This window comes from Camelus dromedarius, chromosome 14, assembly GCF_036321535.1.
Source record: "Camelus dromedarius isolate mCamDro1 chromosome 14, mCamDro1.pat, whole genome shotgun sequence".
Lineage (NCBI taxonomy): Eukaryota > Metazoa > Chordata > Mammalia > Artiodactyla > Camelidae > Camelus > Camelus dromedarius.
Genome location: NC_087449.1, coordinates 3,799,802 through 3,819,767, shown reverse-complemented (window position 1 = coordinate 3,819,767; position 19,966 = coordinate 3,799,802). Strand labels below are relative to the sequence as shown.

General features: G+C 44.6%; 1 protein-coding gene across 3 annotated transcripts; it reads right to left on the bottom strand.

The window, feature by feature from the left end:
* Window positions 1-1,830: 1,830 nt before the first annotated feature.
* On the bottom strand, window positions 1,831-18,711 carry LOC105102014 (guanylate-binding protein 6). Of its 3 annotated transcripts, XM_031465544.2 has the most exons (11): window positions 18,571-18,711; window positions 15,007-15,202; window positions 13,457-13,584; window positions 11,361-11,470; window positions 10,959-11,155; window positions 9,381-9,626; window positions 8,175-8,455; window positions 6,757-6,969; window positions 4,515-4,617; window positions 3,995-4,188; window positions 1,831-3,149 (listed from the first exon to the last, which is right to left on the bottom strand). In XM_031465544.2, exons 2-11 carry the CDS (start codon window positions 15,194-15,196, stop codon window positions 2,982-2,984), a joined length of 1,830 nt encoding a protein of 609 aa, XP_031321404.2. In that variant the 5' UTR covers window positions 15,197-15,202; window positions 18,571-18,711; the 3' UTR covers window positions 1,831-2,981. The 3 variants fall into 3 exon arrangements, with proteins under 3 accessions (XP_031321404.2, XP_064349434.1, XP_064349433.1); XM_064493364.1 differs by lacking the exon at window positions 6,757-6,969; XM_064493363.1 differs by lacking the exon at window positions 18,571-18,711 and having other exon boundaries at window positions 15,007-16,471.
* Between the last annotated feature and the right edge of the window lie 1,255 nt (window positions 18,712-19,966).

Here is a 19,966-nt window from a genome sequence, read left to right as displayed (position 1 = left end):
CTTCCCCAGTATTCTTGAAGAGATGTGTCCTCTATTTTTCTTTGCATTTGTAATGAGTTCCAGCAACCATCTGCAACACTGAAGACTTTCCTTCATAAACACATCTGTGAGGACTATGTACCACCCAGCTCACAGGCGAGGGAGCACTCGTGAGGAGGACTACACACACAGATCTGAGGGAAAGGGAGAAGGAACACAGAACTGTCTAGAGCAGCTCGCTTGTTCCTGCACCAAAGCATGTGCAAAAGAATGGTTGTAATGCAGCCTTCCTGCAGAATGGGTGAGAAATTACACGCACAGAACTTGGATTCCTCCAGTAATTTAACAATTATGTATTAATTTTCAAGTATGGGAGAGGCCTTTCACTTGGGCCCTTATCTTGAAATGTATATAACTTTATTCCAGAAATGACAACTTGTAAGTGAACATCAGAGTTGGTGAAGATTTCTCTTCCTCTGCTTTAATTGTCCTTTCCCTCACTCCCACTCCCTTCCTTTCTCTACACCATGGTCACTTCCTGTCACCAACTCCTTTTTCCAGTTTCCTGTTTGTATAATTGCCACGTGCCCTGGGGGACTTGATGAGGCAGCCCTCACCATGCCCCCTCACCCCCTTTACCAGATCACCCAGACCTTCAGTGTGCTCAGGGCCTTCCTCTGCTGATACCCAAGGGTCTCTGGGGGCTGGACCAGTGGTGGGACTTATTCCAGTGGCTTTGGTCAGGGAAATGGCAACTCAGCATCAGCTCGCAGCCCTCAGGAAAGCAGAGCTATGACTGTAGATTCCACAGTCTGTCAGCCTGCGGGCATCATGTTCAGTGAGAAATCAATCGTCATGTCAAAAGCAGACTTTTATCTTAAGAGACGCTCCTTGACCAGATTGAGGAATGAAGGTGGACATGAAAGGTTTGCAAGTGATGGGTTCTTTCTTCACTCTTTTAATTCATATCCTTGTTCTGTGAGTCACAGATGGAGGTTGCTTCCTTGCTGGGTAAGTTTCATGGGAGGAAATCTTGAGGAACCCAGAGAACACGGAGTGGCCTATCCCATAGAGAGGACGGCGGCGGGTGTAGGTGGGTGTGTATGCACTTACTTCCCTTGAGCACTAGTTCCTAAAACTGTGTCCCTTAGTTTGAGACCCCTGGGCAGCAGTAAACATGATAAGGAAATGGGAATTGGGGGCCCTTCTGGGTGGCAGCTTATGTGTTTCTTTACTTGTATTGATGGAAACCCCAGTGTTCATGTGGTGAGCTTTGTGGTGGGAGGTAAGTACACAGTGTGGAAGACCGTCCCGTAGATGAGTTCCTGACATGGCAGGGGAGGCAAGTATAAATAGGCCATTTCAAGTTCAAAGTTATATAACAAGTCATATAGTATGAGGGCAACCTGGGGCAATAGGCAGCACAGAGGGGGACGCCTCATCCAGGCTCAAGACATCAGCAAACAGGAGACTGGAGGGAGGAACAGATACTAGCACATAATGGGTAGTGAGTGAGGAAGCTGGGGTGCTTAGTGATGTCTGTGTTCTGTGAGCCAACTCCCAGAGTCAGATTTATGTGCAGTTGTGGAATTACAAGCATTTGATTCTAACCACAGTGGTCTTAATCCCTAGACAACTAGGAAGAATTCCTAAAATATTCAGTTGACTTTGAAGTGTAATTTCCTTTTGAAATCATCATCTTTATGAATTTGGGGTTGGTGTTTAGGGACCACATTAGCCAACAACCCAGGAGACTTCAGCTCATGGGTACCAGTTTCTCTTATATTTTCTGGAGATTCATGATAACATGTGCATATATTTATTTTTTTACAAAGTCAGAACTACAACTACACACGCTTCCTGCATATTTATTTTTTCTACTTATGAAAGATACACCTTGGATATTCCCCCTGTTAGCACAAATCAAGCTCCTCTTTCATTTCAGTGAGTGCAGAGTAGTCCTTTGTACATGTGTCTGGGGACTGACCTCCCCAGTATGTGACAACACTTGTAAGTTGTTTCTAGTCTTGTGGAATTTCAACAGTCTTGCAACAAACAGACTACTACATATGCCATTTTAAATTTGGGTCAAAAAATCTATAAAATGAATTCCCAAATGCTGTCTTGCTGGAACAACAGTATTTGAATTTAAAAGTTGGATGTACATTGGCACTGTTGGCATTCTCCCTGGTGGAGATCAAACACCACTGGATTCCTGGAACCCTTGCCCGCCAGTGTCATGGCAAACCAAGAATTTCTGGCCCATCTGAGAGCTGACACACGTACTCGGTAATTTTACTTTGTGCATATTTTAGAGTGAGTGAAGGGTTTTTTTTAACATTCTTTTTATTGAGTTATAATCATTTTGCATTTTGTGTCAAATTCCAGTTTAGAGCACAATTTCTCAGTTATACACGGCATACATATATTCATGGTTACATTTGTTTTCACTGTGAGGTACCACAAGGTCATGTATCTGTTTCCCTGTGCTGTACAGTATAATCTTTTTCATCTCTTCTGCACAGAGAGTCAGTGAAATTAAACACTTTTATTCTCTTCACATATTTTTGCTGATTTTAAAAAATGTGTTTGTTGCTCTCTCCTCACTGAGTCATAAGGGCTTGTTATAGTTTAAACAGGTGACCTCTGTGCTGGTATCACCGACGGCGAACGTACGTCCTCTTACTGTTTGTTGTTTTGCTTTTCTTAAAGGTTTTCTATAACTCATCATTGTCTTCCAGCTTCTTTTACATCTCTTCAAATTAACTAATTCAATCCATTTTTTGTTCTTTTTGACATCAAGCCCTGGTAATAACTTCAGTATCTCTTTGGTAATCATTTTTTATTTTTAAATTTTCCTTGAACGAATGTACCATGACACATATATTTTAAATGAGCTAAACTGTTACTCTATTCAAACATAAGAAATCTTCCAAAATATACTTAAGAGGAATTCTAAGGCCTTTTAGAAGTCTCACTGAGCATTTTCAGCCCCAAACCAGCTACTTTTTAATGACCAGGAACAAGGTAAGTAATGCAAAGCTCGCCGCAACTTGGGCCACTATTGACTTGTTTCTGGTTCTTTGAATGTTTTCTTTTAGTTTATTTATTTGAGTAGTTAATGCCTTAGCTTTCTTTTTAAATCCATCTCTAAGTAGTTCTCTTTGCATCTGTGAAAAGGAGAGAAAACACCCATTTGAAAACACCAGGCGTCAGCATTGTGTATCTAACAGCTGTGTCAGCTAAGCACGTGTGTCTGTTTCTCTTTCCCTGAGATATTTTCTGATGTTTGGCCAATATTTGCAAACATTTGGACCTGGGCAGGGTTTACAGCTTCCCACGATCCCTCAACACCATGTCACTGGGTGGGAGAGGTGGGCCCATGTCAGGCCTGAGAACTGTCTCACTCATGTGCTCCAGGCCTAAGAATGCACTTCGGGAGGGAATGTAGGTGAATTGCAGTTACTTCCTATTGCCCTGAGGTAAGACGACAACACATATGTCACAGATAATGGCAACTGCTAACTCTCTTTGGAACACTGGCCACCGAAGTCCAGTTTGGGACAAAGAATGCATTGACTCAAGGTGTATAACATGAGTCAGGTGGATCTGGAACCAAAGGCTGCAAATTTTAGAGCTTTCAGCCTCCAGTACTTTCTACAAGGCACAATCTGGTACTTTCAGGGGCAGGTCTATTTCACGCCTCTGATGGTTGTACTAAAAGCCCTAAGAACTAAAGGACTGAGGTCCTGTTCACTTGGGGGCAAGTGAGATCCTATAGTCACCACAAATAGCAGCCTAGGATCCCAGGTAATTTAATTTGGACCCTGTGAACCCTAAGACTACAGGAAGTGCTGAGTCTTACAGACATTAAGCCTCCTCCTTTTCCCACATCTCTTTGATGTTACAATGGATTTCCCTCTGGGATTTGACTTTAGGTAGAATTTATGCTCCTTTCTTCCCAAGGAGCTGGGGTGTCATCCATCAGGTGCCACCCAGGCCCCTCAAGGCCTACCTTCAGCATGTGCTCCAGCAAACGGTCCTGCTGTCTCAGAAGGTCTTCTCTCTCCCTATCCATCTTCTCTTCCAGCTGAGCTAGATTCTCCTTCATGCTTCGCTCCTGCATCTCCAGTTTTTGCTGTTGCTCATTCAGTTTCTCCTTTAGCAATTCTTGTTCCCTCTCAGCGGCCTCCTTCTGGGCACGTTCAACTGTTTCATAGCAATTTTCAAGAGGGAAGAAATATCAGTTATGCAGAACTGTACCCTCCTGAGCTCAGCCACTAAAGTGACTTTAAAATGGCAGGAGGGAATCTGAACACGCCTTCTATCCACATCAGGAAGACACGCTTCAGCATGGAATGGAAAGGCACTGATCAGACGTACATGCAACCCAACCTCCCGGAGTTGCCTTCAGACATATCAGAGAGCTCCCACAGAAGGAAAAGAAGTCCCTGGTGTTAGGATGTGTTTGCTGTCACACCAAAGAGCATCACAGGAATCACCTTCCCATCGGTGGGCTCATCCCTGCCCCGTACCTGCCATGGCATTCTCCCAATCAGTGATGGATTTGTCTGCTTTCAGGATGGCTTCCTCCACTCCTGCTTGGGACTGCAGGAAGCTGTGAAGGACCTCATTTGCCTGAGGAAGCAGCAAGAAGCAAGGATTTGTCAGGCAGCCAAGATCTAGTCTATTACAGGGGAAATTTTATTTCAGTAAAACTACAGATCGGACCCCGTGAAATCTTCATATTTCAAAGGATCCCACAGTGTCACAGATGTCAGGATCATGTGCAGCTCTACAAACAACCATCCTCCATTAACTGCAACCGCAGCACCTGCCCATCGTTTTCCTTCTGAATAATGCTCATCTAATCTTTCTTTATTATAATTCCATTTTTTTAACTTCAACTTGTACATTCTGTCTCCTATTCCAGGAAGCTTTCCTGAGCCTTATTCTGAGCTCTGAACGGCTGCTGAGTACATGCAGCTGCCCCACCAGCTCTACCACTTGAGGGCAATGTGATCGCAGGCAGATTACATTTTCATGCATCATTTTCTCAATTTGATAATGAGGATGACAGCGGTACCAACATCATTGTTCTGATTCCTACATTGATTGTCTAGGCAACTCAGCAAGGCAGAAAGAACCTGAGATCACCTCCTCTCACAGGTCAACAAAAACACAACTATTTGCAAAACAACCATCCACAAAAAGACCAGAACCTATCAGAAAATATCTCGTACAACTGAAAGCACAAAGAAGGAACCACAAGGATGTAGGTAAGAGGTGTGGAGCTTCAATGTAGACAAATCCCTTCCCCCGGGTGGATTATTCACAACTGGGAGAATAATGAGACCTGCAGACTTTCTCCCAGAGGAGCGAGGGGTCTAAACCTCAACTGGGATCCCCAATAAGATGTCTAGCCCAAGGAGAATCACAGAGGGAAGGCCAGTGGGGCTCACTTCCAGGAGTCCCAGAAGGATGATGGAAATAAGGACTGCTCTCTTTTGTTTGCTTGTATATTGCTTTTGTTTTGATTGGTAACAGGTTTTTTAAAATGCTTCACTTATTTATTTATTTTTGAGGGGTGTCACTGGGTTTACTTATTTATTTAGCTTTCAAGGTGATACTGGGGATCGAACTCAGGAACTTGTGAAGGCTAAGCATGTGCTCCACCACTTGAGCTCTGTCCTCTTCCCCTTGAGCTGTATCCTTCCCCCAAGACTCTACCCTTAAAGGGCACACACAGAACCTCAAACAGGACTGGACCAGGGATCCGGGACCCAGGGGCTGGGGCCCAGGGCCTAGGACCCAGGACCAAGGGCAGAAGCGGTAATTTGAGGAGCCAGGATCAGATCTACTTTCAGATTCTGGAGAGTGTCCCAGAGAGGCATAGGGCACCTGCAGCTCACCCAGGGGCAGGGACACTGGTGGCCCCCTTTGGGGAGCTCCTTCTACTTTGTGGACATCTTGCTGGCAATCACCATTTTGGAATTTTCTCTCCAGCATTTTAGCCCCAAGATCCAGCACCACCCTGACCCAATGGTCTGCAGGTGACAGTGCTGGGATGCCTGAGGGCAAGCACCTAGCTCAGCATGGACACAGCCCCACCCATCAGCAGACAGGCTACCTTAGGACCTCCTGAGCCCACAGCCACCTCCACACGGGATCCTGACCAAGCCCCTCACACCAGCGTACAGGACTTCACCTGAAGCACCCAGGGCACTGCCCTCCAGCCAGAGACCATGGGCCCAGCTCCACCCATTAGTGGGAAGACACCAGCAACAACAAAGCCTCAGTCTTTTACACTGCAGACCCAGCCCCCCACCAGCAGGCCCGATTCTGCCAGAACACCTAGGCTCAGGCTCTGCCCAACGAGCAGGTCAACACAAGCTTCAGGACAACCCAGACTCAGCAACAAAATGTGTCAGGAACGGGATATAACCAACAGTGGCCCAACGCATGCTCTGGGACCAATGGGTCCTGCAGCCACATCTGGGACCTGGCTTTGCCCTCTGGGTTGGCTGGCATTAGCCCTGGGACCTGGCCTCCCCCACCAGTGGGTGGCCAACATCCCAGGGTCTTCTGGAGTCTTACTTCCCTCACCAGCAAACCTACACTAAAGGCCCCCAGGGCTCCACATTCAGCCTCCTGGTGACCTGGGCCAAAAGCACCAGATAGTGGCCTCTGCACAAGGCAGGACCTGGCAACCACGTGAATCAGAACAGACCCTCTGACTCCAATCTGCCATTCTTTTCCCACCCCATTACTCCTCACCTTGACCCCTTTCCCGGGCACCAGCATATAGCCCTGTTCCAGCTTGTCCCTTGTTTCTAAGTAGAGCTTGTGTCCTCCAGGAGCAAAGAAAGTTCCTTCCTTAAAACCTTCCATCAAGGGCTCTGAAAGCTTCTGAAGCTCAGCCTGACAGTATTTGACAGAGACCTCTTCATTCTGCACCAAGAATTCTTCCTTCTTTTTTTGGATGTTGACCTGCGGGGGAAATGTGGGGAAATCCAATAGAAAGAAGCTGTTAGAGAGAAAGACCAACTGTGGTCCTTTGGAAGATGCAGTCTGACAGCATCAGGCTGCAGGAGATGTAGAGTAATAAACATGGAGTCAAGAGACTAGTTCTATCCCCAGTTCTGACCAGCTCTCTGTGTGGCTTGTGGGAAGTCTCTGAACCCCTGTGGGCTCAGACTCCACACCTGTGAAATGATGGATTTGGCAGGTGTGATGTCCATGATTCCCTTAACTGTAGTAGGACTAACAGTCAGCCATTCACCTACAACACAAATGAAATTTTGTTTATGAGTTGAAGTAGTGTTTCTTCTGCAAACTTGGGAGCTATGGATTAAAATATATACTTAGCAAGTCACTTGCCTATTAATGAATTAACCACACACTAACCAGAGTTCTGAACTCTTCATGGATTATTTTTTCATTGAGTATTTGTGTGTGTGAAAATATAGGAACAGGTTTTTTTGCATATAGTGATAAATTACAATTGAGCTGGCTTTGCTCTATGTGAACTAAGATAATTGTAACTTGTAGGATGGTCAAAAGTCAAACTTTAAATAAAGTTGACTATGGCAAGGAGAATTGTGATCTCCAAGGATTGTCCCCACTGGTGTCCACACTCTGCAGAGTCCCAAGACTTGTGAATACAATGAACACTCATCCCGTGTTTAAATTAGGTTACACGGCACAGGTGACTCTATGAAATGGAGATTACCCGAGTGGACATTACCTAATCACAGGCCCTTTCAAAGGTGTTTTCCCCTGTTGGTAGCAGAAGAGGAAGTCAGAGAGATCAGAAAAAAGACACGGACGCAATGCACCGTGGCTGGGTCGAAGACGAAGGGCTGTTCCTTGCAGCCTCCATGTGAGGACCAAGCCCTCATCTCCAGCCACAGTGCACTGAGAAAAACACCCACGTGCCCTGGGCTGGGAGTTGACCTGAAGGAACGGAAACCACTAAATGTGTGTTACCTTACACTGCTAAGCAGAGGGTAATTCATGTTTCACAGTCTGAAATAAAAGCCCATCTTTTACAAAAAGGATGAACTGTAGCCCACAGAGGCTTGTCAGTCAGAAGAATCAAAACTCATTTTATGATGAGTAGCACACGAGCCATGGGGACAAAAGAGGGAGTCTGGGATCATTCCAGAAGAAGGAGATCTTCTAAGATACGTTACCACAAGCTTCTTCTGGAACTCCCGCTTGTCATCCTTGAAGGAGTGCTCCATGAAGACTGCGATGGCTTCCCTCTCGCAGGCTGCGTGCACCTCCAGCAGCCCCTGCAGCGTGTCCGTGGGGAGGGTCACGCGCTGGGCCATCTGCTCGCTGTAGTGTGCGGATGCCTTCTCCACAGCCGCTGAGTTCTCATGCTCCGCCAGAGTCATCACTGCGTTCTCCAAACAAGGAACTGCCCCACTGTTGATGGTGTCCACATAGGCCACCGCCAGCGTCCCAAGCCCTGATGGACACAGGATATTTAGGGCAGCAGAGACAGTTCTTACAGGTTTGTTTGTTTGTGTTTTTTTTAGCTTTAGAGATCTGCATTCTAAAAATCACTAGGCTTTGACTGAATTTATTTTCTTTCACTTTCTTCTCATCTTCATCTTGTCTTCAGCCTTGTCTCCTCCTTCTCTTTCTTCCATGAATCCTCTTCTTTATAATAACATCACTGTGTCTCCTACTCACTCCATCTTATGATTCTCAAATGCATCACATTATAATATTAGGTGAAAGATCTCGAACAATATATTCAAGGGTCTCCAAGAACATCCTTTCCCAGTGTAGTAGAATAAACAGAACTAATTACACACATAAGTAAGGTACACAGTTTGTGGGCACTATTTGTATTGAAAGTGTGGTCCCCATGTAAAAATGTCATCAAGAATTTCAAGACAGTTGCAGAAATACTAAACCAAGAAGGGCCCATCTCAGAAAAGGGCCCCGTGTGACTGCCCAGGGGGCAAATGCATGAAGCCAGCATGGGACGTGAGACTGAGTATGCATTTGTCTCTCACTCAGTGAGTCTACATGGTTCATGACCTGGTATTTGTTTCCTCATTCATGCAAATTCACAGAACATCTTGTATATCTTCACTTCCAACACTTATCCCATCAGACGTCTCATCAATGTGCATTTTTCCTAACTTAACAGGTGCCTGTCCTTATACAGTTAGTGTAATAGTATTATGAGGGTTGACAGGCTTCAACAACATTGATGTAGGAAAATTTTAGTGAAGAAGCATGCATTTCAGTGTGTGGCATGAACATCTACTTTCCCACATTACATACAGAAGGAAACACAATTGCTGACAAACCCAGAGTGCGCTCACAGCTCCATCACACACCCTGACCCACAGAGGGAGAGGCCGCAATGAAAGACTCACCTGCCCCGTTGACCGTGATCCCCTCTCCTAGGGTCTTGGATTTTGCATGGGTGAAGATATAGGAACAGAAATCCTGGCACTGCATCTGAAAACTCTCATCCAGTTGGTCATCTGGCACATCCTCCATATGGACTAATAGTTTTCTGGAGGTGACAGGCCGGTGAAAGACAAAGCACTTCCGTTTTGGAAAGAAACTCCTGATCATCTCTCTGGGCATGTTGGAATTTTGGATTTGGGGATCATTGCCTGCAGAAGTGGAGGAAGAATAAACACTGAAGAAACAGACTTCAGGTCAGGGGGTGAGGACTTTCATTTCCAGGGAGCTTTGCATCCCTGTGGCTCCCCTGCCTGTAAATCTCCTTTTATTGAATCATGCAAATTGAACTTATGCTTCTCTACCCTGGGCATGGATACCTCCCTCCCTGTTTTTAATTTTCTTTTGTCTTGTTTTTGGTACAGAGCTAAGAGTGTAGGAAGTGCTTCTGAACAAGAAGGAGAGGATCTGTTCCAAATGAAAAATCTTATGATTATTTTCCTCAGTTCTTGCATGATGTGCAGCAGTTCAACTCGTTATTAGACTTTTCTACAAAGATACATTAATACAAAAACTTGTCAGAAATGTATATCTGACATGACAGACCCTAAAACAGACAGGAAATGTGGGCGGTTAAGTAACGCCATGGTCAGGATATATATGACCTTGCTGGGAATATCACATGTGGAGAGCAGATAATACTCAGGACAGTAAATGAACAGCTTTATAAGATCAGAGTCAAAAAATTCACATGGTGTAAATATATTTGGAAATGGCTTCAGTGTACACCCTCTCATGGTGAGACTAGCTTACGTGAAGCTTAGACATCAGCAGTCCTCTGCATTCTTTTATATTGGACGTGAAAGTATTATACAGAGCATCTCTGGGCATATGACAGCAGTTCAATAAATGTTTATTGAAAGGATGAATAAATGATTAAATACACCAAATGCATATTGCTTTTGGGTGCCACCATTATCCTCTCTGTTAAATGTAAGTTGAGAAATTAATTTATTATATCATGTGTCGGGCAAGGTCTAGAATGAAGTGTGTTGTTATGAGAGAGATGAAACGATGCATTGGACAGTCTTCCTGGAAGAATATGGCTATGCTGTTTATGAAATTTTCAGTGTACAAACAGCCTGTGTATGAGGGGTGTGGCTATATGGGCAAGTGCAATGTACAGGGAGAAGAGTATTTCAAAGATTAGTTCTTGTGTTTACCAATTTCTGTATTGATGAGCTATTTTGCTCAGAAAAGGAGAAGCACTTCATATGGAACATAAATGTGTGAGCCTCAGTTTTTCATGGCATGAAGTTTCCTGAAATCATTTGGTCTAATACTGGATTCCAAATTTCCTCTGTGAACTTAAACTCTGACCACTGGGGTTTTTCCACAAGAATAATGACTGGAGCCATGACACTTGTCGTTCACCCACCACAAGTCCAATCTCAAATGAAGACTGAGGTCAAATGCTGGGTGGCAGGGCTCTGCAGACCCCATGACCTCCTGACCCCCCTAGCAGCCTGGCCAGGCTCTGATACCTGGAATCAACCTCAAGGCATTCTCCAGGTACTCATCTTCAGTAATGGGGTGTCCATCAAACTCCAGCTCCAGCATGAAATCTCGCACAGTCCACACGAAGTCGGGAAAGAAACTCACAAAATCAGCTGAGTCCTCTCCATCATCAGAGCTGCACGGGGATTTTGTCCTGATCAGATTAGTAAGTTCGGTCACATAGCTGGGATCTTAGCTAAGGAATGAGAGGTGCCCCGCAACACAATTTCCAGATCGCCCCCCAAAGCAAGTTTTATCAGCATTCCTCTCTGCCGCATTTCCCCTTCTAAGCCATGAGAACAGAGTCGTGGGAAAGGAGAAGCTGGCTCAGCGTCCATTCCCACCGACTCAGTGAACTGGACCCGGGGCTTTCAGTCTGGGAAGGATACTGCAGCTGCTCCAGGGCCTGGTGGTTGATGGTGCTCATGCTGTTGTAGACAAAGCAGCTGCTCAGAAGCACGGCCAGGGTGAAGGTCCACGAGTCGATCTTGGAGTCACCCTAAAAAGCAGTGGGGTCCCCAAACATTCTCTCAATCGCTTGGTCATTTTCTGTCAGCTGTACCGTAACTCAACAGGAAGGCAAGGAAAATAAACTTTAAAACAATGCTAAACCCAAACCTTTGCCATGATGACGTGTTCCCCTCTCAGGGCCTCAGTCGCATTATCTTTTAGCAGAACGGAATGACACCGTAAATGTGTGTCACATGTTTAATACACTGCCTGGCACATAGAATCTAAGCAATAAGGGGGCAATGATGCTTTTGCAAATTTCTCTTGATTATGGGCTGCATTAGGGTCACAAATGCCACTTACCTAAACTCATCAGCTGTTCATTGTGTGTCTAGAAAACACCAGATACTGCATTTGCTTGTGTGGCTATAAAGCTCCACAGGACAGTCCCTAGCACCAGTGACATGGCTTTCTAGAGGTGCCAATAACATGTGCGAACATATAAATGTATCCAAGATGATAAACTACCTGGAGTGGATCCACATGTTCTCATGTGAAGGACAAAGGTGGAATGAAAAAAATAAAATAAAATAAAGACCAAAAAAAAGTACTCTGAATTGAGAGCCAGAAGTCCTTATGTGTGTCAGAGAGGTGATGGCATTCAGCTGAAAATAACTGGGCTTTAAAGAACTGAAGGGATGTGGGTTTGTGGAGAGAAAGGTCTAGTGCAGATTGAAGGAATGGGAGAAGTGAATCAGTACTGCCAGGAACTGCAATCCCACAGAGGAATCACAGGGCTAATTTATTTGTCTGAAATGGTGCTCATGGCGGTGCTAGGAGATGGTGAGGCTGAAAACGAGATGAGAGCAAGTCCTGAGTGGCCTTGGAAGGGAGTCAGATCCTATCACGACATGTAGTGAGGGCAGCAGGTATTCGTCTGCTATCAGTTTACAATTTGCTATGTTCTGGTTCCTTGACAAATGCAATAAGGTAAGAAGAAGAGGGTTATGCAATCTATGGACTATTTGGAACTGTAGATCATTTTTGGTTGACACTGAGGTGATTCTTGAATATTTCAACCTGAATGTTTAAATTCAGAATGTCTGAATTCATATCACAGCTCTTTTCTGCAGTAATGAAAGTTAAAGGTTCACGGCCACTAAATTTGACATAGACTCAGACTTATATAAAGGGGAAAAGATGACTGCAAGCAGGACTGTAAAACCAGAACTTCTACAATTACCCCATGTGAAGTGCTTTTGGGGGGCCGAGCACACTGTTTATAGACGTCATTGATGAATCTCTCCTCACAGCCCAAATGCTTGGACTAAAATTTTCACGAATGACCTTGATGTGGCTGAAACTTTTCTGGAGATAATTGAAATAGCGTGTTTCACTGAAACCCTATTTTCCAGATTTCTGCCTCTAAACCCTTTAACTGCACACATCTTAACTTTTAGATTTCCATGTTCGCATGGGTTACAACTTCCAGCAGGCTGTGTACCCAAACCTGAGCTGCAGGGGTAGGTTCTCACTTTCGGTACCCATGGTTCCCTGTCCTGATAACTCTGTATATTTCTTATCTCCCCAACGAGGCCCTGGGTCCAGAACTCACTCACGGGTATGTCTGTGACACTGAACACAAAGCCCTGGAATTCTGATGCCCAGTAAGTCTTTGCTAACTTGTCTCTTTCACCCCAGTGTAAAAAGTAAGATCTCTCAATAATACTCAAAGTATTTAATTTATTAAAAAATAGATTCAAGGGATGAGAATTTAGCCTCATTATTCAACATTGGGTTTGCAATATAGTATTATGTCATTAAATTTAAATTGAGAAGGGAAAATATAATGTAAGTGGAAGGGCATTGTAGAGCTCAGTGGTAGAGTATGTGCTTAGCATGCAGGGGGCCTGGGTCGAGATCACTAGTACCTGTATTCAAAGGAAAAAAAAAACCAATCACCTCCCTCCAAAACTTAAAACTAAAATAGTTAAAATATAAGTTGACTATCAAAAGCAAAGATTTTCCTCACTACCTTTTCCACGTCACCGAGGCCTTCGGTGTCCAGAAGGACCAGGGTGTGGCTCTCCTTGGAGGGGTGGGGCACACACCACATCCAGATGCCCTTCGTTTCAGCCCTCACCGTAGATCCCAGAGAGAAACCTGCAAAGGAAGAGAAGAAAGCAGTGCGCAGTGACAGCAGAAGGTCCGGGCTGAGCACAGCTTACCTTGGCTACCCTTGTCTGCACGTGAGAGCCTTTCTGAAAGGGAGGTTCCTCCATTTCAGCAAGAACAGCAAATCCAACTTATGTACCTCTTCAGAACCACCTCAAGAAACACTTCCTGTCAGTTGTTCACCTCCTACCATTAATGGCTCAAAGTGTCACATTCTGAGATTAATGTAAACTTTATTAATCCCTTTTATTTTTATCTGACACTGAAGAGCTGCCTTCCTCCAGTTTCTGATGGAGATGAACCAGTGAGTAGTAGCAGCAGGTGCCTGGCTTTTCTTCCACCCGGGTGACCCACAGTGTCCCAAGGCCTCTGCTCCTCTCTCTTGGTCACATATCCTTTCATTTAGCTCCGCACAGTAGCTCTGGTCTTTTGCACATTCTGGTTCCACTCACTGCCTCTCCCCTCAGTCTGCAGGAGTTACAATGGCTGCCTGGCTGTTGCTCTTGCCACTCCCTGGGTGCCTCCACCTTCTTCACTAGTTCACTCTTCCTGGCTGGTGCTCGTGTAGGTGTCCCACCACTAAGCATCCTCATTTACCCTTTAAGTGGATCATCGGTGCCCTTCCAGCATCTGGACTGATATGTCAGCTTTGCTAGATTCTTTTTCTTCCCCTTTATTTCTGGATTTTCCTCCTTTTTGTCCCCTCCTCTAAAGTGATGAGTTATTTGTTCATTGACTCAGGATATAATAGAAGGGAAAGCAGAAAAGACCTGTCAGAATTTTTCATCTATTTTGCAAAGCCTTAAACCCACAGGGAGAGATGTGAAGTGTATGCATGAGATGCTGCAGGTAATATATCTTGTCCAAGATTTATAGCATCTATCATCTACCAATGACGCCTTCACCTGAAAACAGAAATGGATGTGATGACACACTGAGGGGAGCGCGGTTCAGCATGGCTCAGGCCCTTCAGTTTCCACACGTGGTGTGTTCTGCATGGAGGGGCAATAACACCTGAGATGATACGCACTATTCTACATCATAATTGTACATATTGAATAGTGTTTCTGTGCTGCTTGAAATGCCCCTGTGGTTTAGGACAAAAGTGATGAAGGAGAAAAGAAGAGAATACTGAATGCAAGAGAGCCCCTGAGCAGATGGCAGTGGATGGGATCAGGACTAAGGAGGTGGGTGGTTTGACATGTGTGGGAATTCTCTGTTAATGGACAAAAGAGTAAATTTCATGAAGAAAAGGGTATGAATTTATAAATTTGGTGGTGAGAGTTTGAAATACCCTTCAGTGGGAGGGGTTAGGCTCTTCCTGAGCAGGACCCTGGAGCAGAATGCTCAGCACCTGCATTATCCCTGCTTCCAAGCACACGGCCCTGAGCAGCCCTGAGCAAAACTCACCATGGTTCTGTCCCACCAGGCGGTTCATCAAGTAGGACTTTCCCGTCCGATATGGCCCTACAATGGCCACCACCACCACAGGCTGAGATATCTGGTCGAGAATCTTCAGTGCATTTGGATTTACTGTCATCTGGCTGTTCTGTCTTTCCACCAGACAGACAGGGTTCATCATGCTGGGTCCAGATGCCATGGGAAGCTGTAACCCAGAGCAACAACTCAGTAGAACACAGCTCACCTCTCATGGTCACACAAGTCACGTGCATGTGAGATTTTTGCTTGTGGAACTTATATCAATTTTCTATGTTTTGTATGTTTTTAATAACTACTAGTCTACTGTGCCAAGGCTGGATAAAGGTACCTTATGTGCGCTCTCTTAGTTATACTCAGATGAACCCTAGAACAAACTTGCCAACATGATGCACACAGTGAATAGAATGAGAAAACAAGCCAATGATGATGGAGACCTGACATGTCTCTGAGGTATTTTATAATATTATCTGATGGGTATAGGTAATCAGGTTTACATATTTAATTGTTGTAGGAGGTACTGGGGATTGTACCCAGGACCTCGGACATGCTAAGCCTGCACTCTACCACTTAAGCTATATCATTCTCCCAGTGGAGACTTGAGAACACTATCACTTTTTGGGTTATTAGAGGCAGAAAGCGGCTTGAAGGAGCTGAGGAGTGACCAGAGAAGATTTCAGGAGTTCCAGAATGATTTGGTCACTCAGTAACTGGATATATATTTATGGAGAAACTACCATGTGCTGGACACTGTTCTAGGTGCTTTGTATCAAACAGTGAACAAAATGGATGCAAATCCCTGCCTCCTGGAGCTCAACCTAAGAGAGAAGGCAGATACTATACAAAGTGGAGGAGCAAAACACTAAGTGTCTATTAAATGATGGTAAACGCTCTGAAGAAAACAAATAAGGCACGGGACAGAATGTGTGGGAAGTAGAGTTTACATAGAGGGTAGTCAGCGAAGGCCTGAGCCATAAAGGGAAAAGGAATATGATCAGGGACCTTGGTGAGGACAGATTCTGTGGATCTCTGGGACAAGAATGGGCTGGAGGAAGTGCGACTGTGAGAGAAAGAAGGAGAGACAAAGAACCCAGGTCTCCCTCAAACACAACAGGACAGAGCTTTGTGCTACCTACACAAAGTCGTGCATGCAATCATTAACTTACTAACTGAAATGACAGCACATTTTGATTATTAAGGCTGATAGGGGAGAGAGGCAAGCAACAGGGGCATCTGCCTAGAGCTGTCAGAGTGTTACATCTGGGCCAGATTCTACTTAAATGATTCCTGCACGATGATCAGGGGTTTCATGGTACCCAGAGTGAGCAGAGAGCTCTGACTGTCCCTTTAGTTTCTTAGAGACAATACGAAGCAGCAGTCACATCTGCTTGTACTCCAGTAGCTGTGTGACCTCCAGAAAAATTCATTTCTCTGGGCCTCATGTTTTCCTTCTGTAAAATGGCAGCACTATATATATATATGGTTCATTAGGGTCACTAGGGGAATAAATACGTCAGAATGTTCATTCTGCTCCTAAAAATCATGCTGGTACCAAGTTAACCCTGAATAAGTAGTGTTTCAAAATTGAGTATTCAGAATGCCGAAGGCAGGGTGGGTCACTTCTGAATGAAAGCGGAGGATTGGCTGTGTCCTGAGGCAGTGGCAGTTTCCTCCCTGGGTGCAAGCAAGTGGGACGTCTCATGCCATGAGGATGTTGAGCAGGCCCGGGAGGCCCGGCTGTAACAGCTGAGAGGGACAACTCCGATGGAGAGCGGGTCTGCAGTCTGATTGCCAGGGTTCAAATCCAAGAGTTCAAGTCACTTACTGTCTGTTGAGACCTTGACAAATGAACTTGACAATTTAAGCCTCAATTTTTATCAATATCATATGGAAAACAAGAATTCTTGCCTGATTCACTACTGCACAACTGGTAACATGTAGGTTCTCAGAAATTTTAAAAAAACATTTCCTGCATTAATTTACTCTTTCAACAGCAAGTAAGTTAGACAATGTGTTATGCTGTGTCAGTGCATTCTGTGAGCTGTCAGTTGCCAAGAAACATAAGGTATATACAATCTTTTCTTAGAAACAAAACATGAATTTGTTTAACACAATTCCTATCTTTAATTTCTCTTTTTTCTATAGTGGATTGGGAGAAGAGATGGGGGACTAAAAAGACCTTTTACTACTGTGTTATGTGAAAATTAATAAATGGAAATTTCACTCAAGTGGAGGCCAGAAGGGGGCGCTCCCATGCGGCACCACTTGTCAGTTACAGGAAGTTTTGTCAATGACGGACCCCCAGGGAAAATCATCATCAGGAAAAGCATCAAGACCAGTTCCCCAAAGGAGCAGGTCTACAAGAACTGTCCACCCAGACACCTTAGCCAATGAGAACCAGTCATCATCTTATTTTTCTCCAATGGACTTTTTTGAAAACAATGCATCCCAACTTCCTCGTTTTTCTTTATAAAAAAAGGTTCCTATTCTTTGTTTCTTGGATATGCTTATGGATTTTGCTACAGCTTGCTTGTCCCAAATTGCAATTCCACTGCTATGCTTGAACAAACCCATTTTTACTTCAAGAATAACTGTTTGATTTTTAAGGTGAATAAGCAAGAGGAATTGTGGAAATCACTTCTTACATTGAATATTGATAAAGCTTTGTGTAAGAGTCAATGAGTTTACAAAGATGTTGTTTTTAATTCAGACTATACTGAGGTACAAATACCAAGAAGCCTTTTAATTTTGAAACTAAAGAAGTAGAATAGTGCTACTAGATGGCAGAAGATGATCAACACTTTGCAAAGTTTATTCCTGAGTGTTGTCTGGGGTGATGGTTAAAATTACCACATGCCCTGTGTCTTCAGCAAGTACAAAGTTACCCTGAGGCAGATCATGTGTGGGCTACTCATTACAAATAATCCACGATAAACAAACATGCTTAGATTTACAGTTACATTTAATAGCTTTTAACTGAGAGCCACATTTAATTACTGCACATAATCCAGCTCTGCAGTATTTGGAATAGCAAATGTTAACACAAAACTAATCCAGGGTCAGTCTTTCAGGATTTAGCTGTCTATATGTCAAGGGCCATCTTTTCTCTGCTTGTCCAATACTCAGAGGGGCAGGGGCAGGACCTGTCTGAGGTGGGGAGGAGGGCCAGATGGGAGGGGCCAGACCTGGGAGGGACCCCATCCAGCACCTCTGGGAAGAGGCTGATGAAGGGTTATCAGTGCTAAAAAGGACCTCCATCCTCTTTCCTCAGATGAGGCTGGACACATCCTTCCTTCTCACATGCACAGCTCTTTTCTGCAGCCCTGAACCCAGGACACGCCTGGCAGCTGCCCTGCATCCACATGGAGCCGCAGAACCGGCTCTGCCCGGGGCCAGACCTGCCTCTTTCCCTCCCGCAGAGCTGGCGCCCGAGCAACCCTGCCTGCAGCGCGGGGCCTGCACTGGGTGAGTTCTTGCTATGCTTGTTGCTAGTCAATGGCAACGTGCAACGAAGGTGAAGTTTAGGAACAAACTCACGTGGCGCTGGCGATACACCGCGGATCACGTTCTCAGCTGCCCTGGGCGCAGGAGAAGCTCCTCTGGTCTTTGGCTCCTCTGCAAACGGATTCTTCTCTTTAGAAGATGAAAGGTGGGCTGGGTGTTAAAGCCTTCCAACCAGTGTTGACTTTCCTTTAAGGGAAACGAAAGCGAAAGGAAAAGGCCATTTCTAGGAAGGGCAAAGGCTTTCTCCTTTCTTCCTTTCCTTTCTTTCTTTCTTGCTTTCTTGTTTTCTTTCTCGCTTTCTCTCTCTCTCGCTTTCTCTTTCTCTTCTTTCCTTCCTTTCTTCCTACATCCCTTTGCAGGCAGGAACTTGGATGAAATCAGGGAAAGACAGGTTTCACACCTGGCTGAACAAACACAATTTTGTCCCTCCTCCACAGGTTTCTTAGGTGTGTCCTTGACCCAATTGTGAACGTGGGTCAAGTAACAGTGGGACAAGAGTGTTCAACAGTCTGTCACTCAGGGGTGCTTTTATGAGGAAAGGAGCTTATTAATTTTTTTATAATTTCAGGAATATTTTATGTGCTCATTTCCTTTCTCCTTTGTTAAAAATGTTTTGTTTTTCACTTAGTGATTTTTCTTCATTAGCAGTACATGTGTCTATAAATTCCTTGATTTTATAGCCCAGACATATTCACTATTATTTTGTCATACTATTTTTCCCTTGTGTTTGACTAGGGTGGATGCAGATTTGGTGGTTGGGGGGTGACTGAGATTCCTTCTGCCTTGTTGTGTATGTTTAAGTTGTTGTACTTACCCAACAGGTATAAGCTTGACATCTTCCACTATGGCACCAGATTCATTTTCCTGAGGAGATGTAAGCCAAAACTCTGAGACACTGAGGTTTGCAGCAGAGAAAGGGTTTATTTGGGAGGCAAGCAAGCAATGAGGCAGGATAACAAGTCTTAGCTCTGCCTCCCAGAAGGGTAAGTGCTTGGGATGTTGATGGGATAAAGGAGCAGGATGGATTTATGCTGTGAGAAAAAGTTGTTGGAAGTGAGGAAAAAGTGAGCTCATTGGTGTGATTGCAGGACTACCCGAGTTCCATGCTTCTTCATGTGATGCGTGTGCAGATTCATGGGGTGTTGGTGGGAAATAAGCAGGCTGCAATATAAATAGGTCACGCAAGTCTGTTCTGCTCAGAGTCTGTTCAGCCCTATTGGTACCAGTTGTTTCAGTCACTTTGGTTGTGCAATATAAATAGGACACGCAAGTCTGTTCTGCTCAGAGTCTGTTCAGCCCTATTGGTACCAGTTGTTTCAGTCACTTTGGTTGTGCTACAAGAAGAGGGCTTAAAAAAAAAGAAAGAAAGAAAAAATGAAGCTGTCCCTTTATCTGCTGTTCTGTAAGATGAGCTCAAGATTTGTTAGTT

Excerpts from the sequence above, each read along its gene's own strand:
- LOC105102014 (XM_031465544.2), bottom strand. The coding sequence starts at position 15,196 with ATGGCATCTGGACCCAGCATGATGAACCCTGTCTGTCTGGTGGAAAGA. Across the intron at positions 6,970-8,174 it reads AGTTCCAGAAGAAGCTTGTG|GTCAACATCCAAAAAAAGAA; the intron begins GTAACGTATCTT and ends TTTCCCCCGCAG. Across the intron at positions 3,150-3,994 it reads TGCTGGAGCACATGCTGAAG|ATGCAAAGAGAACTACTTAG; the intron begins GTAGGCCTTGAG and ends TCCTTTTCACAG.